An 18,606-nucleotide genomic window follows, 5' to 3' on the forward strand; every position below is an offset into this window, starting at 1 on the left:
ATGATCCGGATTATAGTGGTAATTCTTGTCCTTACGTTACTGAAAATAAACAATGTCACTGCCTAGAGGTCTTTAGGTTCCTTTTCTCCCTATCACCTCCCCCCTGGGCTTTCCCAGGAATTCCATCACCTTCAACCAAGACTCACAGAGCGTACAATCCACATCTCCCCAGGCAGGTGCTCAGAGAGGGGCTTAAGAAGGAAGGGCCCTCTTTCGAGACAGCTCAATGGGCCTGTCAGTTTTTGCTCCCCCACCTGCCACTTCAGGGCTTCCTTTGGTTCTGCAGTGGCAAGGCTGTACGCGGCCTTCTGCCTGCCCCCACGTGGCAGGGCTGCCCTTGATCCGGAGTGGACGGACCAGGGAGCCTCTACTCCCCTGCGGCCCGGGCCCTGACAGCCATCACACTAGTGCCCCAACCCCTCTCTCCTCCCACAGCCCCACCTCCTGCCTCTGGCTCGGCCTCCCAGCCCTTGACACAGTCAGCACACACAGCCCAGGAGCTCAGCTCAGAGAAACGGCTCAGAGAAACGAAGGGAACTTCGCCTGCATTCCCATGGCTATGGCTAGCACCTTCATACCAGGGCTGAACCCTCAGAACCCTCATTATATCCCAGGGTAAGACTTCTGCCCAGAGCACACGTGTTTGCTTCTGGGAACAGGGGTGTAAAAGGGTGTAAAAGGTGGCAGAGTTGTGCCACCTCGGCCTTGGGGGCCAGGCGGACATTCTGGTATGGGAGGCTTATGGCTGGGATGTCTATGATGTTGGATGGAAAAGGAAAAGCAAGGGAACAGTAGTAGCCGGGCCTGCTATGAAGCTTTGTGTTGTGCTCTCCATGGTAACAGGGTAGCAGCAGAGGGGAAGGGTTGAAAACCCAGACAGAGAACTAAGAAACGCCTGCTCCAAATATATACACAGCTGAGTCCAGAAGAGATCAGGGCTTCAGAGGTCTCTGCTTCTGCCTCTGGGGATGGTGAGGCCGGGGATTCTAGAGGTGAGTGGGTGAGACTTGTGCTACAGGTACACTGGACACTGCCCGCTACTTCGGTTCAGCACGGGCCAGACCTATGGGCAGATGACTGGGCAGCTACTTCGCGGCTCTCCTGGCCTAGCCCGGCCCCCGTCCCACCGCACACTTCTGCCTCCCATCCGGCCTCCAAGATCTCCCGAGGGTCCCAGGAAAAGCCTGCCTGTCAGGCGTGGACACGAAAGGCTCAGCTCCAGCATGATCCCTGGGTACACAGGTATGTACCCAGGTATGAACAGGTACCCCCATCCCAGAACATGGGTCCCACACACTAACAAATCGTCCTTGCCCCCTGCCTACCTAGGTTTTGTACCCCAGGCACAGTTCATCTTTGCCAAGAACAGCAGCCGGGTCTGGGCTGAGGCTCTGAATGATTTCACTCAGTGGTATGGGCGACAGAGGAGTCAGGAGCTGCCAAAGGAGGCCAAGGGAGAGAAAGACGTGGAGAAAGACCAAGAGCCAAAGCTGGAGGCAGAGCTAGAGACGGAAAAGGAGCCAGAGCTGGGGCAGGAGGCGGAACAAGTGAGACGGAGAAGGCTGATGGGGAGTACGAGGCGGGAGTGGGGAGCCTTACCTCTGTGTGGCCAGGTCTGGGGTGGTCATGTGTAGCATGGCTGTGGGACAGGGGATGTGGGCTAGACCGCCAGCCTCACCTCCCTGGGAGCTTGTGTTACAGCCCAGGGGCTGAACTTGATAGCCCTGTTTTTCTTCTATCAACTTCTCCTCAGAAGGCTTCCCCTTATTCCATGGATGACAGAGATCCTCGCAAGTTCTTCATGCCAGGTGAGAGGAAGTGGGTAATGACCAAAGGCCTGGGGAGGTGCCCAGGAGGTACTGACTTAGTATCCCCCTCCCCTAGGCTTCACTGGTTATGTGCCCCGTGCTCGCTTCCTCTTCGGTTCCAGCTTTCCTGTGCTCAGCAACCAGGCACTGCAGGAATTTGGACAGATGAAGTCAGGGGTCAGATCCCAGAAGGATCCTAAACATCTCCCCTCACTTTCCAGGACCTACCCTCAGAACCTGGGCCTTGTACCTAAATACGGGGGCTATGTGCCAGGTGAGGACAGCCCCCAGAGGGAGGCTTCGGGGACTGGAATATTTGTGTGTGTGTGTGTGAGAGAGAGAGAGAGAGAGGGGTGGAGGTGGTTTAGGGCTTGGAACTAGTAGATATGGGGGGACCTTGGGTCAGCTTTCTCACTGGGCAGAAAAGGAAACTGATGTAGCTCCTAGGGAGTAGTTAGGACCAGATTTTGAAGGATAACTTGGAGGTTCTAGGCAACTGGCTGAGAAATAACTTTTCTATGCCTCTGGCTACAAATGACAGAATCTTTTGGCCACACAGGGTATAAATTCCAGTTTGGCCGCACATATGGGCATCTCACCCATGATGCTCTGGGCCTCAGCACCATCCAGAAGCAGCTCCTGGCGTAGGTACCTAGACTTCAAGTTCTCTCTTTCCTTTTCATCCTATCCCAGCCATCCTTTTGCAAAGAAGAAAGATGGTCTGGAGGGTGGGAGAAGGCACAAAGAGAGAACGGTTTGGAGGCCGAGCACCTTTTTTATTAATAGGTGTAATAAATAAATAAATAAATACATAAACAGAGCCTGGGCTCCTCCTCCCTCCTCTGACCACCAGGCACTGGCCACAGCCTACATAAAGCTGGGGGCTCAGGGAACTGGCCCCAATACTGTCACCCATCCTTCTCACCACCTGGCCTAGGGACCCCCACAAACGGGCCTTCTGGTCACCTCCCTCCACAGGGACATGCCTGTCTGTACCCATGGGAGGGCTGGCCAAGATAGGCGGGGGAAATTCTGGCAGCCCAGTGCTGCGTCCCTTCCCTCCTTTCCTGGGGGGAGATCTGGACGAGGTCACTGGGACAGTTAAGGGGGAGTAATTGATACTGAGCACAGGGGTATGTGGCCCCCAGCTCTCGGTCTACTCTCTGTAACCAGGCCAGAGGGCTTGGGAAGGGCTCTCAGGCTACGAGTCTAGGGGTTGTGAGGGTCCCTGAGGCCACCAGCATGCACAGGGCCTCAGTTTTGGCTGCTTCCAGGGGTTGGACTTGGAGTTGGGGTCAAAGTCACATAGGCCAGAGGCACCAGGCCAGTGTCAGGGCCACGGCTGCAGCGCAGCCAGTCTCCTCCGGCTGGCCCCAGCACCCGCAGGATGTCTCCCTTGTGGAAGCTCAGCTGTCCAGGGCCTGTGGCCAGATGGTGGCACAGTGCCTTCACCTCGCTGGGGAAACAACAAATGGAGGTCAGAGAAACCCCACCCAGAGCCAAACCCAGCCCCCAAATCCCTCTGTCTCCCAGGGCTCACCATGGAGTGCTGGAAGGCAGGGCTGGAGACTGTGGCTCCTGCAGGCTCTCCTTGGGCTCTGGCTCCCGGCGGGCACCCACTGTTTGCGCCACTAGCTGGAACATGGACTTGTCCAGGCTGAGCCAGTCCGAGGGTAGCCTAGGGGATAGCGGCCGGGCTCTGGCTCTGTCTGTGCCCTGGCTTAGAGCAGGCACCCCCGCCCGTCTGTCTACACCAGGGGCTGTCTCGTACCTGTTTGTGGGCCGGGCCTCCCGCTGAGCCTTTCGGGACCCGAAGAGGTGTCCCCACTTGATGACCCCGGGTGAAGGCTCTAAGGCTCCTTCCTCATTTTCTGCTGGGGGGGCAGTGGGCCCCTCCCTCTCCCGGCTGCGCCTCAGCTCAGCCAGTACAGAATCAGGGGGGCTCCCCATCCAGAAGGGCCAGCCCCTCTCCCGGCCAAGGGTCTCCTCAGGGGCAGGGCAGGCCTCAGCTCCCTCCACGACTCCCTCTCGGGGGGGTGGCCCCCCACCTCCTGTCCCTTTCTTTTTCTCACTGCTGCTGCCACTGCTGCTATTGCTGCCACCCCGGGGGAACCTAGAGCCCTCAGCGGAGCCATCGATGTAGACCTGGGAGCTCTGCATGAGCTGGTACCACCAGCCAGCCTGCCCACTTCGGGCCCACCTGCCACGCCCTGAGCTCTCAGCTGCCTCTGTCTCCTTCTCTTCTTCCTCATCTTCTCCACCTTCTGGGGCACCCACACCCTTCACCCGCTCCCCACGGGCTGCCCCGTCCATGTCTCCAGGGCCCTCCTGGCCCCGGGAGCGGGCCAGCTGCAGTGTCGAGTGGGCGGACAGCAGCAAGTCCTGGGACACCCGCAGCAGCTCCTTGTGCTGCCGCTGCCGCTGCCCACTCTGCAACAGCCGGTGCTGGAACAGTAGGTCGAGGCTGAAGGGCAGGAGGGCCAGGGGCTGGAGCAGCAGCAGCAGTTCCTCCAGGAGGCCAGGGCACACCGTATGCGCCGCGTTCAGGAAACCCCACGGCTGGTAGTGGGTCTGGATGATATCTAGGGGAGAAAGAGAGAGGGACTGAGCCACACAGAGAAGCAGAGCCCGGCCTGGGGTGGGCCTGTGAAAGGCAACCTGGGTGGAGTCACTGTGGACTGCTGCACAGGCTGTGTGCCGTGCCACTTAGATGCACTACAGTGTAAACGATGCCTTCTGAAGTCGTGCAGTGCGGAAGCTCCACAATCTGAAGTGGCAGCCGTGAGTTCAGAGAAGAGAGGTTCCTGGCCACCCTGACTCCCAGATTGCCTGAGTATCCCGCTGACTCCAAGGCTCTAACACAAGCAGAGGCTGGGAGAGGACTTGGGTAGAAGCCCAAGCCTGGAGGATGAAAGCCTGTGTGGTTCTCCTCCCCACTTCTAGCATCTGAAAAGACAGCTGTGCCTCCCTCTTTCGATCCTCTGAGGTCTGGCCTCTGCTGAGTTTGCAAGACAGAGCAGGGTTCTGAGCATTACCTTCATGGTTATAGAGGTGATTAAACCAGAACTCCAGGGACCGGATGCTGTAGGGAGATAGGTGAAGAGAGTTGAGTCTTGTGTGGATATAGCCAGATGATAAGATACAAAGAAGACAGATATGGGGGGGTCACGCACAGGGCAGAGGTATAGGTGAACATCTCCCTGCTATGGCAGTGATGCTACCTGGTTAATAGGGAGGGGGTGAACATGTGATTCACAAGCCAATCACTTCCTCTTAGAATGGAGTTGGCTTGCCCGTGACCCAGGAAGTCAGGGCAGCTGCTGAGTGAGAGGACAGGATAGCTCAGGACCAAAGGGGATGACCTCGGCCCATACTTGAGAAAAGAAGGATACTGTGATGTGGGTGCCAAGGTGAACTGGGTCAAGCAGGATTTGGAAGCAGTGCTGGAATGGACAGGATCAGGGTTACAATATCCAAAGAAACTGAGAACCAGGTTAATTTCCAAATGAGCCAGATCGTGGATTTGTGAAAGCAGAAGACCATGTTGGTGATCAGTGCCAGAGACTGATGGGTCTGCTGGGAGACCAGTGACCTACTGAGAGAGGCTGTAGCTAGGTGGGGAGAAAGTGAGCCTGGTCCCTGGCCAGAGATCCTGCAGATCCACCCTTTCTGACCCAGTCTAGGGAGCTGGTTCTTCGGAGGTGCCAGAGCCCAGGGGAGGGGACCGGTGGTTTGTAGATTTCCACACACTCACTTGAGCAGGCCGAGGATGAAGGCGTTGAAGCGCATGGTATGACTGGTGAGCTCTGGGAATTGGCTGACTTTGTTGTACAGGCTGTGCAAAACCTTGGTGGATGGGCCTGGGAGGAAGCCAGAGTTGGAGGTCACGTGCCCAGTCCTGGAACCCTAAATTCAGCCTGGGGTCCCTATCTTGCCAGCCAGCACTTACCTAGCTGTGTGGAAGCCTCAACCACACTCCACGGGGTGTTCTTCCGCTGCCCGATGATGACATCGAGCACAAAGGCCTTGAGCCCGTCCTCCAACACCGCCCGGACCGCAGGGCACAAGTACTTCAGAACCAGGTGGCCTACATTGGGGCTCACAGAACTATTCCCCAGCTTTGCCTGTGGATGCAGTAGGGAAGTACAGGGAATCATCTGGAGCCTGACCTTGGTCCTCTCTGACTCTCTTAGTCCTTACGGTGCTTCTCTTGCGATCCCCATCTCTAAGTACCCAACTCTGAGTTCTAGAGGCAAGAGAGCAGGGGCAGGTGGTAGCAGAGAATGGGTGAGGGTCAGCAGGGTAGAGCTCAGCTCTCCACAGTTTCTTGCCTACCTTTACCCCAGGATCCCGGCTTGTGCCAAAATGGGCCACAATGAGGTCTACAGCCGTGTTAATAGCTTTCACCAGCCCTGCAAGTGAGAATTTGATGTGATGGGTCCCTAATCAAGTCCTTGGGCAACTCAGCTGGGACTGAGCCCTCAGTGAGAAGAGGGAAGGGCTTACACACACACACACACACACACACACACACACACACTCACTCTCTCTGTCCCTGCACACACAGCAGGCCCTGGCCTCTTCCTGTTTTTGCCCGGTTCTCAAGCCCCTCCTGTTTTCACCTCCCTGCCCAGACCCACCTCAATGATTCCATTGTCAAGACACTCAACATCCTCACTTCCTTGCCCTCTTGCTCCAAACCTGGATCACTCTAACCATCTGTCCTCTCCGCTCTGAGAAACCAGGCTATTGGCTGTTGCTGGAGAAAGTCCAGCGCTACTCACACCAGTGCCTGGGAGAGGCACTTCTTTGACGTGTGCCTTGTAGCACTCTTTGCTATGCTCTCAAGTTGCCTTGCCAAATCTTGACCCCTCTCTCAAGCCCTTGGCTCTACTTCACACAGAGAACAGAGGCCACTGGTGATGAATTCAACTTCCCTGTCCATCCAAAAGACAGAACTACATTACAACTATCTTCCTTCCCACCTGCCCTCTCTTAATCCCTTTCCAACTTGGAGGAAGGTGGCTATTCCCCTTCTTGCCTAAGGTTCTTCCCTCTCCCTAAACTCTGAGTCCCCCACTCTGCCTCTGCGAGGGACTTTAGCTTCATCTTTCTCCCTTTCACAGGCTGCTTCTCTAAGGCCCGCAGTTATGCTCAATCCTCTCCCCATCATCTCACTTAAACAGGTCTGCTAGATAGACTGGTTCCTTGTCAGTCCTTACCTTATTAGATGTTACCATCATGTTTACCCAAACCGCTAGAGCTTGTAGCACTTGAGCTCCCCCAGTATAGCACACGGGAGTCTCCCTCACTATACTTAGCTCCCTGAGGGAGGAAACTAAAGCCTGATTCTTAAGCATCTGATAAAGGATCCTTGCTCACTTGCAAATACTCACGATCCACAGTACAAAGACTTCTGCCTCTTGCCCCAGTACCTGTGCTCTCTAATTCCCTCCCAGCACTTGGAGTTCTAAAACAGGGAAATATTCCGAAGGGCTAGATAGTAGGGCAACAGGCACAAATAGGTAGTGATAGCAGATTTCCCGTCCGGAGCTAGGAGTAATATTCACCTTTTTTCTGAAGAAGGTCAATGGAAACGGCCTCTGAGTTGCCATCTGGGGACAGACAGAACTCAGCTGGAGGCTTCTCAGTCAAGGAAAAGGGGTCTTGGAAGTCAGGGCAGGTCAGTGGTAACGGCTTCACTACTTGACCTGAAAAGAAGAGAAAAATCAATCCCAAGCAATTCTCTTTCTGGGTTGCAGCTCAGTTCAGTGGCTCATACCCTCTGAGCCATGTGATTTTGGGACTGACCCCTTCTCTAGCCCCTCCCAGCTATGGCAGGGCCTGCCCTGGGTTTACTGGGGATCTGGCCCACACACCATTCAACCGGCAGTTCAGATGGCCAGCAGCACTGAGGGAGCCAGGGAACTCAAAGATGGGGTTCCTTCGGGCCAGTCGACCATCCTGTGGCCTTCGGTCTAGGCTCCCTGACAAACCAGGTGGCCCTAGAGGGTTCTTCCTCCTGTATTCCCTCCACTTGAGTGCTTGAGGGGATAGATGGTTGGCTGAAAGCAGAACAGATTAGCAAAAGAGACAGGAAAGAGTTAGAAGACAGCATTTCATACCCACCCAGTGGGCCCATATAAAACATGGGATGTTAGCCACAGATGCAAACACTGTAACCTCTGACCCCAAGCTGGAGTATAAGAAACCATTCAGTGGGGAGGTAGCTTGCTTGGGGTGGGGTGGGGGGCAGGCACTGAACCTCATACCATTATTGGGCCTGGAAGCCATGCTGCCCTCACCACCTCCCCGGGCCAGGCTCTCTGCCCGGCTGAGGCTAGATCTCCAGGAGCCCAGAGGAGGCAAGCTTCCTGTTCCATGGAGTCGGTACTCAGCCAAGGTCAGTATCTTCTGATGCTCCTTTTGTGGCTGCTGGGAGGTGGCAGGCCGGACAGCAGGAGGACAGGAGCGGCCCCATGGAGGTGGGCTTTCTGTGGCTGTGGTCTGCTCTGGGGGAGGGGAGCACGAAGTGGAGGCAGAAGAGTCGGTGCTGGGCCCAAAGGGGCCGGCACTCCGGATGGGGGAGTAGCTGCCCAGGGGTGACGGCCGTGAGGTTTGTGGCTCAGGCCCAGCTTTCCTGGCACCTCCGCTGCTGGATGCCTGAGACTCCCCTGAAGGAGCGTGCGCTGGGACCTGAGCAGCGGGGGCAGCCAGGGGGGCACGCTGTGGCGCACGGGTGCAGCCCGAGAGGCTGTAGAGCTGCGAGAGGCTGTGGAGGGCCCGGGACTTGGCCAGCTGCTTGGGGAAGTGGTGCTGGAACACGAAGGGCTGGATGGGCAGCGTGGTTGGCCTCTGCTCCTTGCTGTAGCGAAGGACTGGTCGGCTCTCAGCACCACCCCCTGCGGCAACAGGGATGGAGAAGGAATCAGATGAACACTGAACTCACGTGAGGGGAAGACAAGAAGCAGGAGATGACGCTCCCTGGGGAAAGGGGATGAGCGGGGTAGGACCTGGGCTGAAGGAATTGAATGGGGTAGGGGTAATTCAGGTTTGTGGAATGTGCTCCTCCCGTCTTTTGTAAAACTTTTCCTAGTGTTTTTATGACATTGACCTGTCTTGTACCTCTTGACTGTTCAGCCCTTCTTCATTTTCTTGACTTCAAAGATGGGCATATCTTAAGGCTCAATTCTTATATTTCACTCTACACTTTCTTCCCTGCCTTGTTCACGTTCAGACAGTCGTACAGGCAACTCCTGAACCCATGGCTTTAGCCCCAACCTTCTTCTTGATCTCTAGATCATTCTGTTTTAGGGTTCTGCTTTCATTTAAAATTTTAAACATTTAATTTTAAATGTTTAAAATGTTTTAAAACACCTCATTCATTCTCCTGATGATTTCCATTTCTGCCAATGGCAGAACCATCATTTTCTCTGTTTCTAAGGCCTAAAGACTTGGAGTTAGTAATATATTTTCAGGGTCAAGATGTTAATTTACTTCAAACTTTCGCCCATCATCCCCTGTCTCCGCTAGAGCCGACACATTTCATTTTTGAGCAAATCTAACCACAATAAAATATTTCTTTACTTGCAGCTAGAATCAGCCCCCCTGTCACCCTATCCACCCTACTCCCACTCTCTCATGATCCTGGTATTGGAGCCCCAGAGTCCATATCTGCTCCCTCTACCTAGAGGTGTGTTCCCCAGGAGTGGTCCTCTCCTGTTCTTTCAGCCAATCTTCTAGTCAGTGTCCCTCAAAACACGGGCCTCACTCCAAAACACGGGACTCACTCACACAACAGGACACTGCACGGAGGGAAAGTCTTTGTGTATGGGCTGTGCAGCTAATGAAACACTGCACACACTGTAAACATGTAAAAGAACACAAGATGGCGCTATAAGCATCCATACCACCTGAAACCCTGGGTGTGGTTCATTGGCACCCCTGGCTCCACAGTTCTGAGGAAGGAATTAGTATCCATACTTGAAAGATCTGGGTATTGGAAATTTAGAGATTAAGTCATTCGCCCAAGGTCACACAACTAGAAAGCTGCAGAGCTAGAATTCTGCCTAAGTCAGAGTTTGACTTCGGGGCTAATGTTCTCTTTACCACATTGTACTACACATGAAATGATATCAGGCTGGATTTTCCTATTCCTCATCTTTCCCCATTTATTTACTTCAGCGAGTCTTCAGGGGATGGTGAACACACCCTGTAAAGGAGATGCTTCAGAACCACTCTCAGTGGAAATTTTCAGACTATACCCTCCTGCTATTCCCAGTCAGTGATCAGAGAACAACCCTTGTCATTCTCCCTGGCTCACTATGCTCCAGCAATACCTTCTTCTGTCCTTCAACATGCCAAGTTCATTAACATCTCGGGGCCTTTTGTTCTCGCTGAAATTGTCTCATCATTCAGGCATCAGCTCAAGCATCACTTCATTAAGACCTTCTCTGATCACCCCAGTCCCTCTGGCAAGTCATGCTCTAATCACCCTGTTTTATTTCCTTTTTAGCCATTTTTCACTATCAGAAATTATCTTATTTGTTTATTGTCCATTACTCCTTATAAGGGCTCCAGAAAAGCAGGGATTTTTAAATTGTTTACTGCTGTATCCCCAGTGCCTAGAACAGACCCTGGTGCATGGTGGGTACTGAATAAAGATTTGTTAAATGAATGAAGCCTCACTGTCACCCTCGGTTCAGTATAGGCTCACTGCATCCAAATCTTCTTACATATACCAGCTTCAGGAAGTATTTTATTTCCTGTGGCACTACTGCCCACAGAACAAAGTCTAATCTTCTCAGTCAGGTAGGTGTCCACACCTGCCACAAATTAGCTGCTCTCCCCTCAAACGTCCACACCTGCCATGCTCATTGACCCCACTCTTCCCCCCCATTCCCATCTTTAAGCACACTGCTTTTCCTACTGGGAATGTCTTCATCCTCTCCACTTACTTAAATACCAAATTTCAAGGCTGAGCTGACGCTGGCTATCAGAGTAGGCCCTCCCAATCCCAGCTTTACTGTACATGCTATGCAGAGTATGTCTGAATTAGACTATCTATTCCTACTCTTTTAAAAATCCTCCCTGCTAAGTTCTCAGGCAGTAAGATCAGGGAAGGGGGAGGGGTGTCTACTGTGGGGAGTGGGTATCAGTTCTACCCTCAGGGAATACAGGGAATAAGTTTTCTCATTTTCTATGTGACAGCCCTTAAGAAAATTGGAGATAGAGACCACATTCACCCAAGTCTGTTCTTCTGTGGGTGACACAGCCCCAGCCCCTCGGTTCCCTCTTAAAATGGAGTGTCCAGAACTTCCAGGAGGGCTCTAAGTGGTTCACAAGGGTGAGGGGGACTATCAACTCCTCCCTTCTCGAGTCTCTAAATGAATCCAACCATTTTAACTTTTTGGAAGCCCTTCCAAACTGCTGACTCATTCTGAGTTTGCAATCAATTAAATATCCCAAATCAACTCAAGTACAGCTTACATTATCAAAGTTCATATTGGTCCCTGAAAGAACAAAACGTTCCTTCCCGACTTGGTAAAACCCTTTTGAATCTTGATTCTGCTGCTCAGAATCTCAAAGAGATCTCACTTCTTTTGTCATCATTTTTTGATATAAAAAAAAAAGTCATACAGAATCAAGAAAAAAGCCCTGTGGTAAGTCACTGGAGACTTATGGAACAAAACAGCATCTCAATATGAAAATTCTTACCTGATAGCAAAAACACTTTGAAGGCCTCTCCTCCCATCTCTGACCAGGGCTGCTCTTGCCCTCAGACTGCAAGCCCTGTGCCTAGATATCACCCACCAGACACTGCAATCTCAGAAGAGCGTGGGTTCCAAAGCACTCTGACCGATCCCTGCTGTTTCTGACCCCCCTCTTCCCTAGAGACCCTCCTGCATCCCTTCCCCAAGGGCACCTCCTCTGTGTATGTTTAGGAGTGTGAAGTCTTCTGATAGACTGTGATCTCCCTAACAGCAGAGACAACACCATTTATGATTTTTTTAAACCCTTTTCCTTTGAGAAGCCAACAGACCAACCTAAGGCTACAGACAGCCAATTCCCCTTTATCGACCTTTCCCCTGCTTTATCTCCCCTTTCCTTCCAAACCTTCTGAGATCTGGCTTCTACGCTGGCCACTCCCAAATGCTGCTCTTGGGATTCTTCAGCCTTAATCCTAGTGATTTCTTCATTTGTTGAACTAACTCTTTTTGAAACGTTCTCCTCCTTTGGCTCCTGTGACTTCACCCTCTCCTGGTTTTCCCTCTATTTTCTTGGCTAATTTTTCTCAGTCTCCTTTGAGGGTTGCTCTGCTCAACCTTAAATCACTGTATCCCCAGGGCTCCGTCCATCATTCCCTTTATAACTCTACACATTCTCCCTGGATGTTCTCATCCACTCATAGCTTCAACTACTATTTTTATTCCAATGACTCTCTGATCACAGGGGTCTCCTGACCTCCAGGGAGACATCCTTTCTAATCTACCTTCCACCCAAACAATCAGAAATCTTTCTAAAATGTAAATCAAAACATGCCACTATGCTGTAACAAACCAAAAAATGCCACTTCCCTGATTAAAATCCTTCAGTGGTTCCATCCACATTCCACTATAGCTATACTAAATTATCTGCAGTTTCTGGAAAGCATCGATATATTCTGTGCCTTTGTGATTTTGTATAGACTACTGTATGGGCCTAGAATGCTCTTTTTATTAGTCTCCACAAAGCCTATTCCTAATCATTTTTCTAGACTGTGCTTAAATGTAAACCGTATTAGTACTCCTCTGACATTTTGGTCTGTTTAGCTATCCCTCTCATAGACTAGTACCACACACCGCCATCTCTACATTTTAATTTTGTACCGCACACTGCCATCTCTACATTTTGTTTCCTTTTCTGTTTCCACCCTTCATCGGAATTCCTTAAGGACAGAGATTGTTCCCCTCATCTATCACCAGCACCCACTTAACACAGAGCTTTTAAAAAATAATTACTTAAGTGTAATAAAGTAAATAGGGAAAGAGCTGGCCTGGGAGGCTTAAAGGTTAAGTGTCAGGTCTCAGGTTCTTTGAAGAGTGGCTACAATCACTGATCAAAGAATGAACTTACTGATACCCAGGGTGGTTTGCCTGTTGGACATTTCCCTTAAACACTGCAAATTCCTTAATGTCCAAAATGGAACTCATGCCTTATTCCTTTTCCAGTAAATCTACTTCTGTGTTTACAGTCCCTAACCATGTATCAACATATTTCCAGTCATCCGGGCTTAGAATCACAATCTTTTGAGTACTTCCTTTCCCCGATACATCAATCTCTAAGTTGTGCTAATTTTATCTCCTTGGTGTATTTTTTATTCTCCATCCTCCTTCCCCCTATTACAACCGTAGGACATGCTCTGGACTGGAAAGATGATTGATCTAGGCTGAGGAACCTCTAGTGGTATGCGTGGGGTGGTGGGCAGGGCCCTACTACTGAGGAGGCCATGCACACACCCTGGTATTCTCCAGCCTTTAGGTTCCTTACCGTCAGCTCTAGCTCTTGCATCCCTCTGGGTATGGCTGCTGGCTGGGCTCCCTGGGAGAGCAGGCCCTGGATCCATCAGCTGGGCCAGGGGGCCTTGCCCAGCAGCTCTGAGGCCAGCAGGTGGCATCTCACTGGACTGGAGGCCCTGACAGACCTGGGTGGACCAGGGCTCTGGGCCAACTAGGTCCAGGCCTGGCCCCAGGGGCATGGGTGGTAGGCTATGGCTACAGTGAGTGCCCTCATCTAGTGGGCCCACCCTGTCTTGCTGGGCTTCCTGGATGGGTGAGAACTCCTGGGAGGAGTCCCCAGCGCTCACTCGCAGTGGGGGGGAGCCAGAGCCTGCAGCTTTCTTCCGGCCCTTGGCGAGTTCAGCAAAGGAGGTGACACGCCGAGGTGGGGAACTAGGCCCAGTCAGGGCTGCAGGGCCCTCACTCAGGCGTACTGGGCAACTCAACATGCGTTCCAGTGAGCCCAGGCGGATAGGAGGGCTGCGCTCTAGGCCGCGGTCGTAGCTTCGAGAGCGCTGACGTCCAGTGCTGAGGTTGGGGGGTGAAGTATTAGTGTACACCTGCCCCTCGATCACAGTGGGGCCCACGGGAGCAGGTGCTTCCACTTCGGAGCTCACTGCTTCTTGTTCCTCTGGCTGGACTTCTGGCTTCTGGAACAGGTAATACTCAGAGGGCTGGCTAGGGCCAGTGTCTGGGCCAGGGCCTGGCGCAGGACTTATCTTGGTGTGTTCCTCTGAGCAGCTGGTGATGGAAGAGCCAGCTGGGCTTGGGGATGATTGGGAGGACAGGTCACAGGTGACAAGTTTATAGTAATTCTGTGTGGCCACAACAAGACGGGCCTGGCTCTGGAAGCAGGCTGTGAGGTCAGCCACAGCTGGGCAGGGCTCACAGTGCGAGCGGTAGGAGTTGCAGTTGGCATCAAGCTCAGGAGACGAGGCATGAGGACAACCATAGCCACCTTCCCTTCCTCCACTGTCAGGGTGGTGGGACTCACAAGACATCTTAGACTCTGCTGGGGAAGGCTGCAGGTCCAGGTAGAAGGCGCTGGGGTCTGAGTGGCTGCAGAAGGAAGAGTCGCTGCAAGATTGCGGGGCAGAGTTGAGATTGGCATGGGAGTTGCCGTGCATCTTGTTGTAGAGGGTGCTGAAGGTGACCAGCACTCCGTCTGAGCTGTTGCAGGAGGAGTCGCTCACATAGCCCATGGACTGGTCAGCCGCCTCGGACTGACTGGATGTGCTACTGCAGCGGCAGTGCTGGGGTCCTGAGCCTGAGCATCTGGGGTTCCTTGGGGATTCATCTGAACTGAGCTTCCACTCCTGGTCAAAGGAAAAGCCAGAGGTATCACTGGCTCCACCCCCACTGCCACTCCCACCAGGGCCCCCGTACTCATCCAGCTCCATGGTCTCTGCTTCCGGCTCTGGCCGGCAACTGTGGCTACTGCTGCACTGCTGGGCATCCAAGGTGGTCACTGGCTCCTGTTCCTGCCCCTCCACCACTCCAGCCCGACTATGTGTTGCCTCCCATGGCCTGCCCACTCTGGGGCCAGGTGGTGGCAGCTGGAAAGAGGAGGGATGGAAGGTGGGCTGGCCAGCCCCGTGCAGGTGGAAGGACTGCTGGGTGGCACTATCACCAATGCTGTCATCATACAGGTCACCAAGTCCTGGCTCAGCAATACCCTCTTGCAGCAAAAAGGGATTGTGTCGTTTAGGGGCCCCGGGGCCTCTTCCATCCCGACCTCTGTTCTTGGTGCTGTCTGCAGATCGCGCAGATCCCCCGGGAGCAGAATGCAGACTGTTGTATAGCAGGGAGTCGGCTTGCCCCAGGTCTTGATCAGGCTGGGTGATGCCCAGCTCAGGTGGGCAGAAGGGATTGGGTCTTGTGCTCCCGCTACCTGCACTTGCCCCTCCGCAGCATTGCCTGTCTGGGACTTGACAGTGTACCAGGGGGATGTGGTGGACGATGAGGGTCTCTCCAGTCAGCTTTGGGGGACTATCCATTCTGGAAAGTTCGAACAAGGGCATCAACAGCACCAGACACTGCCCCCGGAGCCCAGTGGGGCAGAACACATTTCATCAGGAGAGCTTGGTACCTGGAGAGAGAGGGAAAGAAAGGGAACCTAATGTCACCTTCCTGAAGTCAGGGACATGCCCTTACCCATATCATTTTCAGATGGAGAAGAGCCCAAGAGGAAAAAAGATTCAGAGTCAAGATGCAGCTGGATAATACAGCCCGTCAGGGCACATTTTCTGCATTGCACAGGTCCAGCTCTTGAGTTCCCCTTCATTTTAAGTTCGTCATGCATCCACTTGCAACAAAATGCCACATCTGAAGGTCTGGGGAATCTCAGGGACAGCATTTTCTCCTTCTCTTTCTTAGCAGTAAATAACGACTAGTCCTGAGTACAAAAAATGTATGAATAATGACATAACTAAGAAAAAACCGTCTAAGATGCCTGAAAGGGTACTAGGCACTGAGGAGATACAGAGATGTCTTAGACACAGCTACAGGATGTTTACAGATGAGGGGGGGAAATCACAAATAATGTATCACGTATGCATAGCAATAAGCTATAATTTTGCAAGAAAAATAAATTTTAATGTATTATATCATTTGACGCCTATGTCATCTTGGACACCTGTTCTCCTCCTCTGAGCCCCAGAATACCTGTCCCTCTCTGATGGCTGTGGGCTAAAGATCCTCACTCTCTCCACTACTGTACTGGAGCTTCTTGAATAGAGACCGAGTTAGGCATCAGACTACTAGTATGGCTGATGCCAGCCTCTTCCTTCTCAAGGTGGGTAGAGGTCTGTTTTTATCTTTTTTGTATCATTCTAGCACAACATCAGATAAGGCTTGGCAAACATGAGGCATAATGTATCCTTTTTTAAAAAAATTAATTAATTTATTTTTGGCTGCATTGGGTCTTCGCTGCTGCGCACGAGCTTTCTCTAGTTGTGGCGAGCGGGGGCTACTCTTCCTTGCAGTGAGCGGGCTTCTCATTGCGGTGGCTTTTCTTGTTGAGGAGCAGGGGTTCTAGGCGCACAGGCTTCAGTAGTTGTGGCACGCAGGCTCAGTAGCTGTGGCTTGCGGGTTCTAGAGTGCAGGGTGAGTAGTTGTGGCACATGGGCTTAGGTGCTCCGCAGCATGTGGGATCTTCCCAGACCAGGGCTTGAACCCACATTCCCTGCATTGGCAGGCGGATTCTTAACCACTGCGCCACCAGGGAAGTCCCCAGGCAAAAAATATTCTTAATATTTATCTAGCTCAGGGTACAGATCTGAAGTGCCCAGATTCTGCCCAGTTTTAGCCAAAACTTTAACTATGAGGGTCCCCTAAAAAGTCTTCTCTTCCCAGTTTTACTTCTGATAGGTTAAGGTCAAGTTCTCTACACAGAGTCCATTCTAAGCTTCTCTGGTCTCTTGGCTGGACCACGGCAGAATGGCCTCCTCAAGTTCTAGTCTCCTGTGCTACCAAGTTCATGTCCCAAAAGACTTCACTTGCTCAGACTTCTCCTACCTAATTTCTCCTAATTCATTCATTTCTCTTCTTTTCCTTATCATTCCTGTCATTTTCCTTACCTACCATGAGTTTAAACCCCTCACTGCCTATAAGTTCTGCATCATTTAGTTGAACCCATATGCCACAAATTTTTAAAAGTGTAACTCATTTAGATCACAGGATCAGAGCTCTTCACGTGGAGTACAGTAAAGGGCCAGGCAAGTCACACATGCTCAAGGACATGAACAGGCAACACACAAAAGAAAAAATTCAAGTGTCTAATAAATACATGTGCAAGGGACACTATTAAATATATTCTTTTGTGTTAAGTTAAATTACATTAAAATTAAAAAGCAAGTATTTACCTTCTTTCTTCCTCCTTTCCTTTCTGAGAGGAAGGCTCCTCTGTTGGACTTCCCAAGCCTTTGTGTGTTGATTGAGGTAAGGAGTAGATATGCAGAAAGGCAGAAATCAGAGAGGCTAAACTGAGCCACAAGGCTAAGAGTTACAGAAGAAAACATGGGAGTAAATGCATTATCTTAGATTAAGATTAAGATGGGATGCTTTCTTAGATAAGATACCAAAAACACAAGTGATAATAGAGAAAACAGATAAGATAGATTTCATAAAAATCAAAAACCTTTGTGCCTCAAGGGAGACCAACAAGAAAGTGAAAAGACAACTCACAGAATGAGAGAAAATATTTGCAAATTGTGTATCTGATAAGAGTCTTCTGATTAGAATATAGAAGGAACTCTTACAACTCAACAATAAAAAGTACATAACCCAATTAAAAACTGGGCAAAGAACTTGAATAGACATTTCTCCAAAGAAGACATACAAATGATTAATAAGCACATGAAAAGATGTTCAACATCATTAGTCATTAGAGAAATAAAAACCACAATGAGATACCACTTCATTCCCACTAAGATAAAAGGCAATAACAAATGCTGGTAGATGGATGTGGAGAAACTGCAACCCTCAAACAGTGCTGGAGCCATTGTAAAATGGTACAGTCACTTTGGAAAAACAGTCTGGCAGTTCCTCAAAATGTTAAACATAGAGTTACCATATGACTTAGAAATTCTACTCCTAGGTATATACCCAAGAGAAATGAAGACGTATGTTCACACAAAAGCTTGTATACAAATATTCACGGCAGCATTATTCACAGTAGCCAGAAAAGTGGGAACAATTCAAATGTTCATCAACTGATGAACAGATAAACATAATACAGTATACATAATGGAATATTATTTAGCGATAAAAGGAATGAAGTACTGACACATGCTACATATAGAATGATGGAATCTCGAAAAGGTAAGTGAAAGAAGCCAGTCGTAAAAGGCTTCTTTGTATGATGTTATATGATTCCATTTACATGAAATGTCCAGAATAGGCAAATACACAGAAACAAAAAGTAGAATAGTGGTTGCCAGGGACTGAGGGACTGGAAGATGGGGAGTGACTACTAATGGGGATGGAGGTTCTTTTCGGGGGTGATGAAAATGTTCTGAAATCAGATAGCGGTGATGGTTACACAAGTCTGTGAATAAAATAAAAACTCCAGAGTTTTATGGAATGTGAATTATGTCTCAGTTTTATAAAAGAGTGGATTTTATGGTATGTGAATTATACCTTAACAAAGCCGTTAAGATATAATTTTTAAGTAGGAAAAAAGATTAAGGTTTATGGGAAGAGGGAAGGGAACCAATGTTTAGCAGTGGAGGGGAGTGGGTATTTGCAGAGACAAGATGAGA

At 50.9% G+C, this 18,606-nt stretch overlaps 2 protein-coding genes across 4 annotated transcripts in view; one reads left to right on the plus strand and one right to left on the minus strand.

The window, feature by feature from the left end:
- Nucleotides 1-553: 553 nt before the first annotated feature.
- Nucleotides 554-2,456, plus strand: CIMIP2B (ciliary microtubule inner protein 2B; the record flags this gene model as incomplete). Of its 3 annotated transcripts, none has more annotated exons than XM_082843239.1 (6): nucleotides 554-615; nucleotides 1,019-1,242; nucleotides 1,330-1,585; nucleotides 1,754-1,808; nucleotides 1,953-2,082; nucleotides 2,368-2,456. In XM_082843239.1, 6 exons carry the CDS (start codon nucleotides 554-556, stop codon nucleotides 2,454-2,456), a joined length of 816 nt encoding a protein of 271 aa, XP_082699365.1. The 3 variants fall into 3 exon arrangements, with proteins under 3 accessions (XP_082699365.1, XP_082699363.1, XP_082699364.1); XM_082843237.1 differs by having other exon boundaries at nucleotides 1,330-1,547; nucleotides 1,885-2,082; XM_082843238.1 differs by having other exon boundaries at nucleotides 1,330-1,547; nucleotides 1,757-1,808; nucleotides 1,885-2,082.
- Nucleotides 2,457-2,575: 119 nt separating this feature from the next.
- Nucleotides 2,576-18,606, minus strand: part of RUSC2 (RUN and SH3 domain containing 2) — a 59,696-nt gene continuing 43,665 nt past the window's right edge. Inside the window, exons 2-12 of the mRNA XM_082843236.1 lie at nucleotides 13,338-15,434; nucleotides 8,081-8,710; nucleotides 7,688-7,873; nucleotides 7,379-7,519; nucleotides 6,144-6,220; nucleotides 5,758-5,932; nucleotides 5,563-5,668; nucleotides 4,844-4,890; nucleotides 3,580-4,390; nucleotides 3,349-3,486; nucleotides 2,576-3,264 (exon numbers count right to left, since the gene is read on the minus strand). Of these exons, the coding sequence (XP_082699362.1) occupies nucleotides 3,063-3,264; nucleotides 3,349-3,486; nucleotides 3,580-4,390; nucleotides 4,844-4,890; nucleotides 5,563-5,668; nucleotides 5,758-5,932; nucleotides 6,144-6,220; nucleotides 7,379-7,519; nucleotides 7,688-7,873; nucleotides 8,081-8,710; nucleotides 13,338-15,366 (4,542 nt within the window). The 5' untranslated portion in view covers nucleotides 15,367-15,434 and the 3' untranslated portion in view covers nucleotides 2,576-3,062. The remainder of the gene's footprint in view (nucleotides 3,265-3,348; nucleotides 3,487-3,579; nucleotides 4,391-4,843; nucleotides 4,891-5,562; nucleotides 5,669-5,757; nucleotides 5,933-6,143; nucleotides 6,221-7,378; nucleotides 7,520-7,687; nucleotides 7,874-8,080; nucleotides 8,711-13,337; nucleotides 15,435-18,606) is intronic.

This window comes from Leucopleurus acutus, assembly GCF_964270905.1.
Source record: "Leucopleurus acutus genome assembly, chromosome: 7".
Classification (NCBI taxonomy): domain Eukaryota; kingdom Metazoa; phylum Chordata; class Mammalia; order Artiodactyla; family Delphinidae; genus Leucopleurus; species Leucopleurus acutus.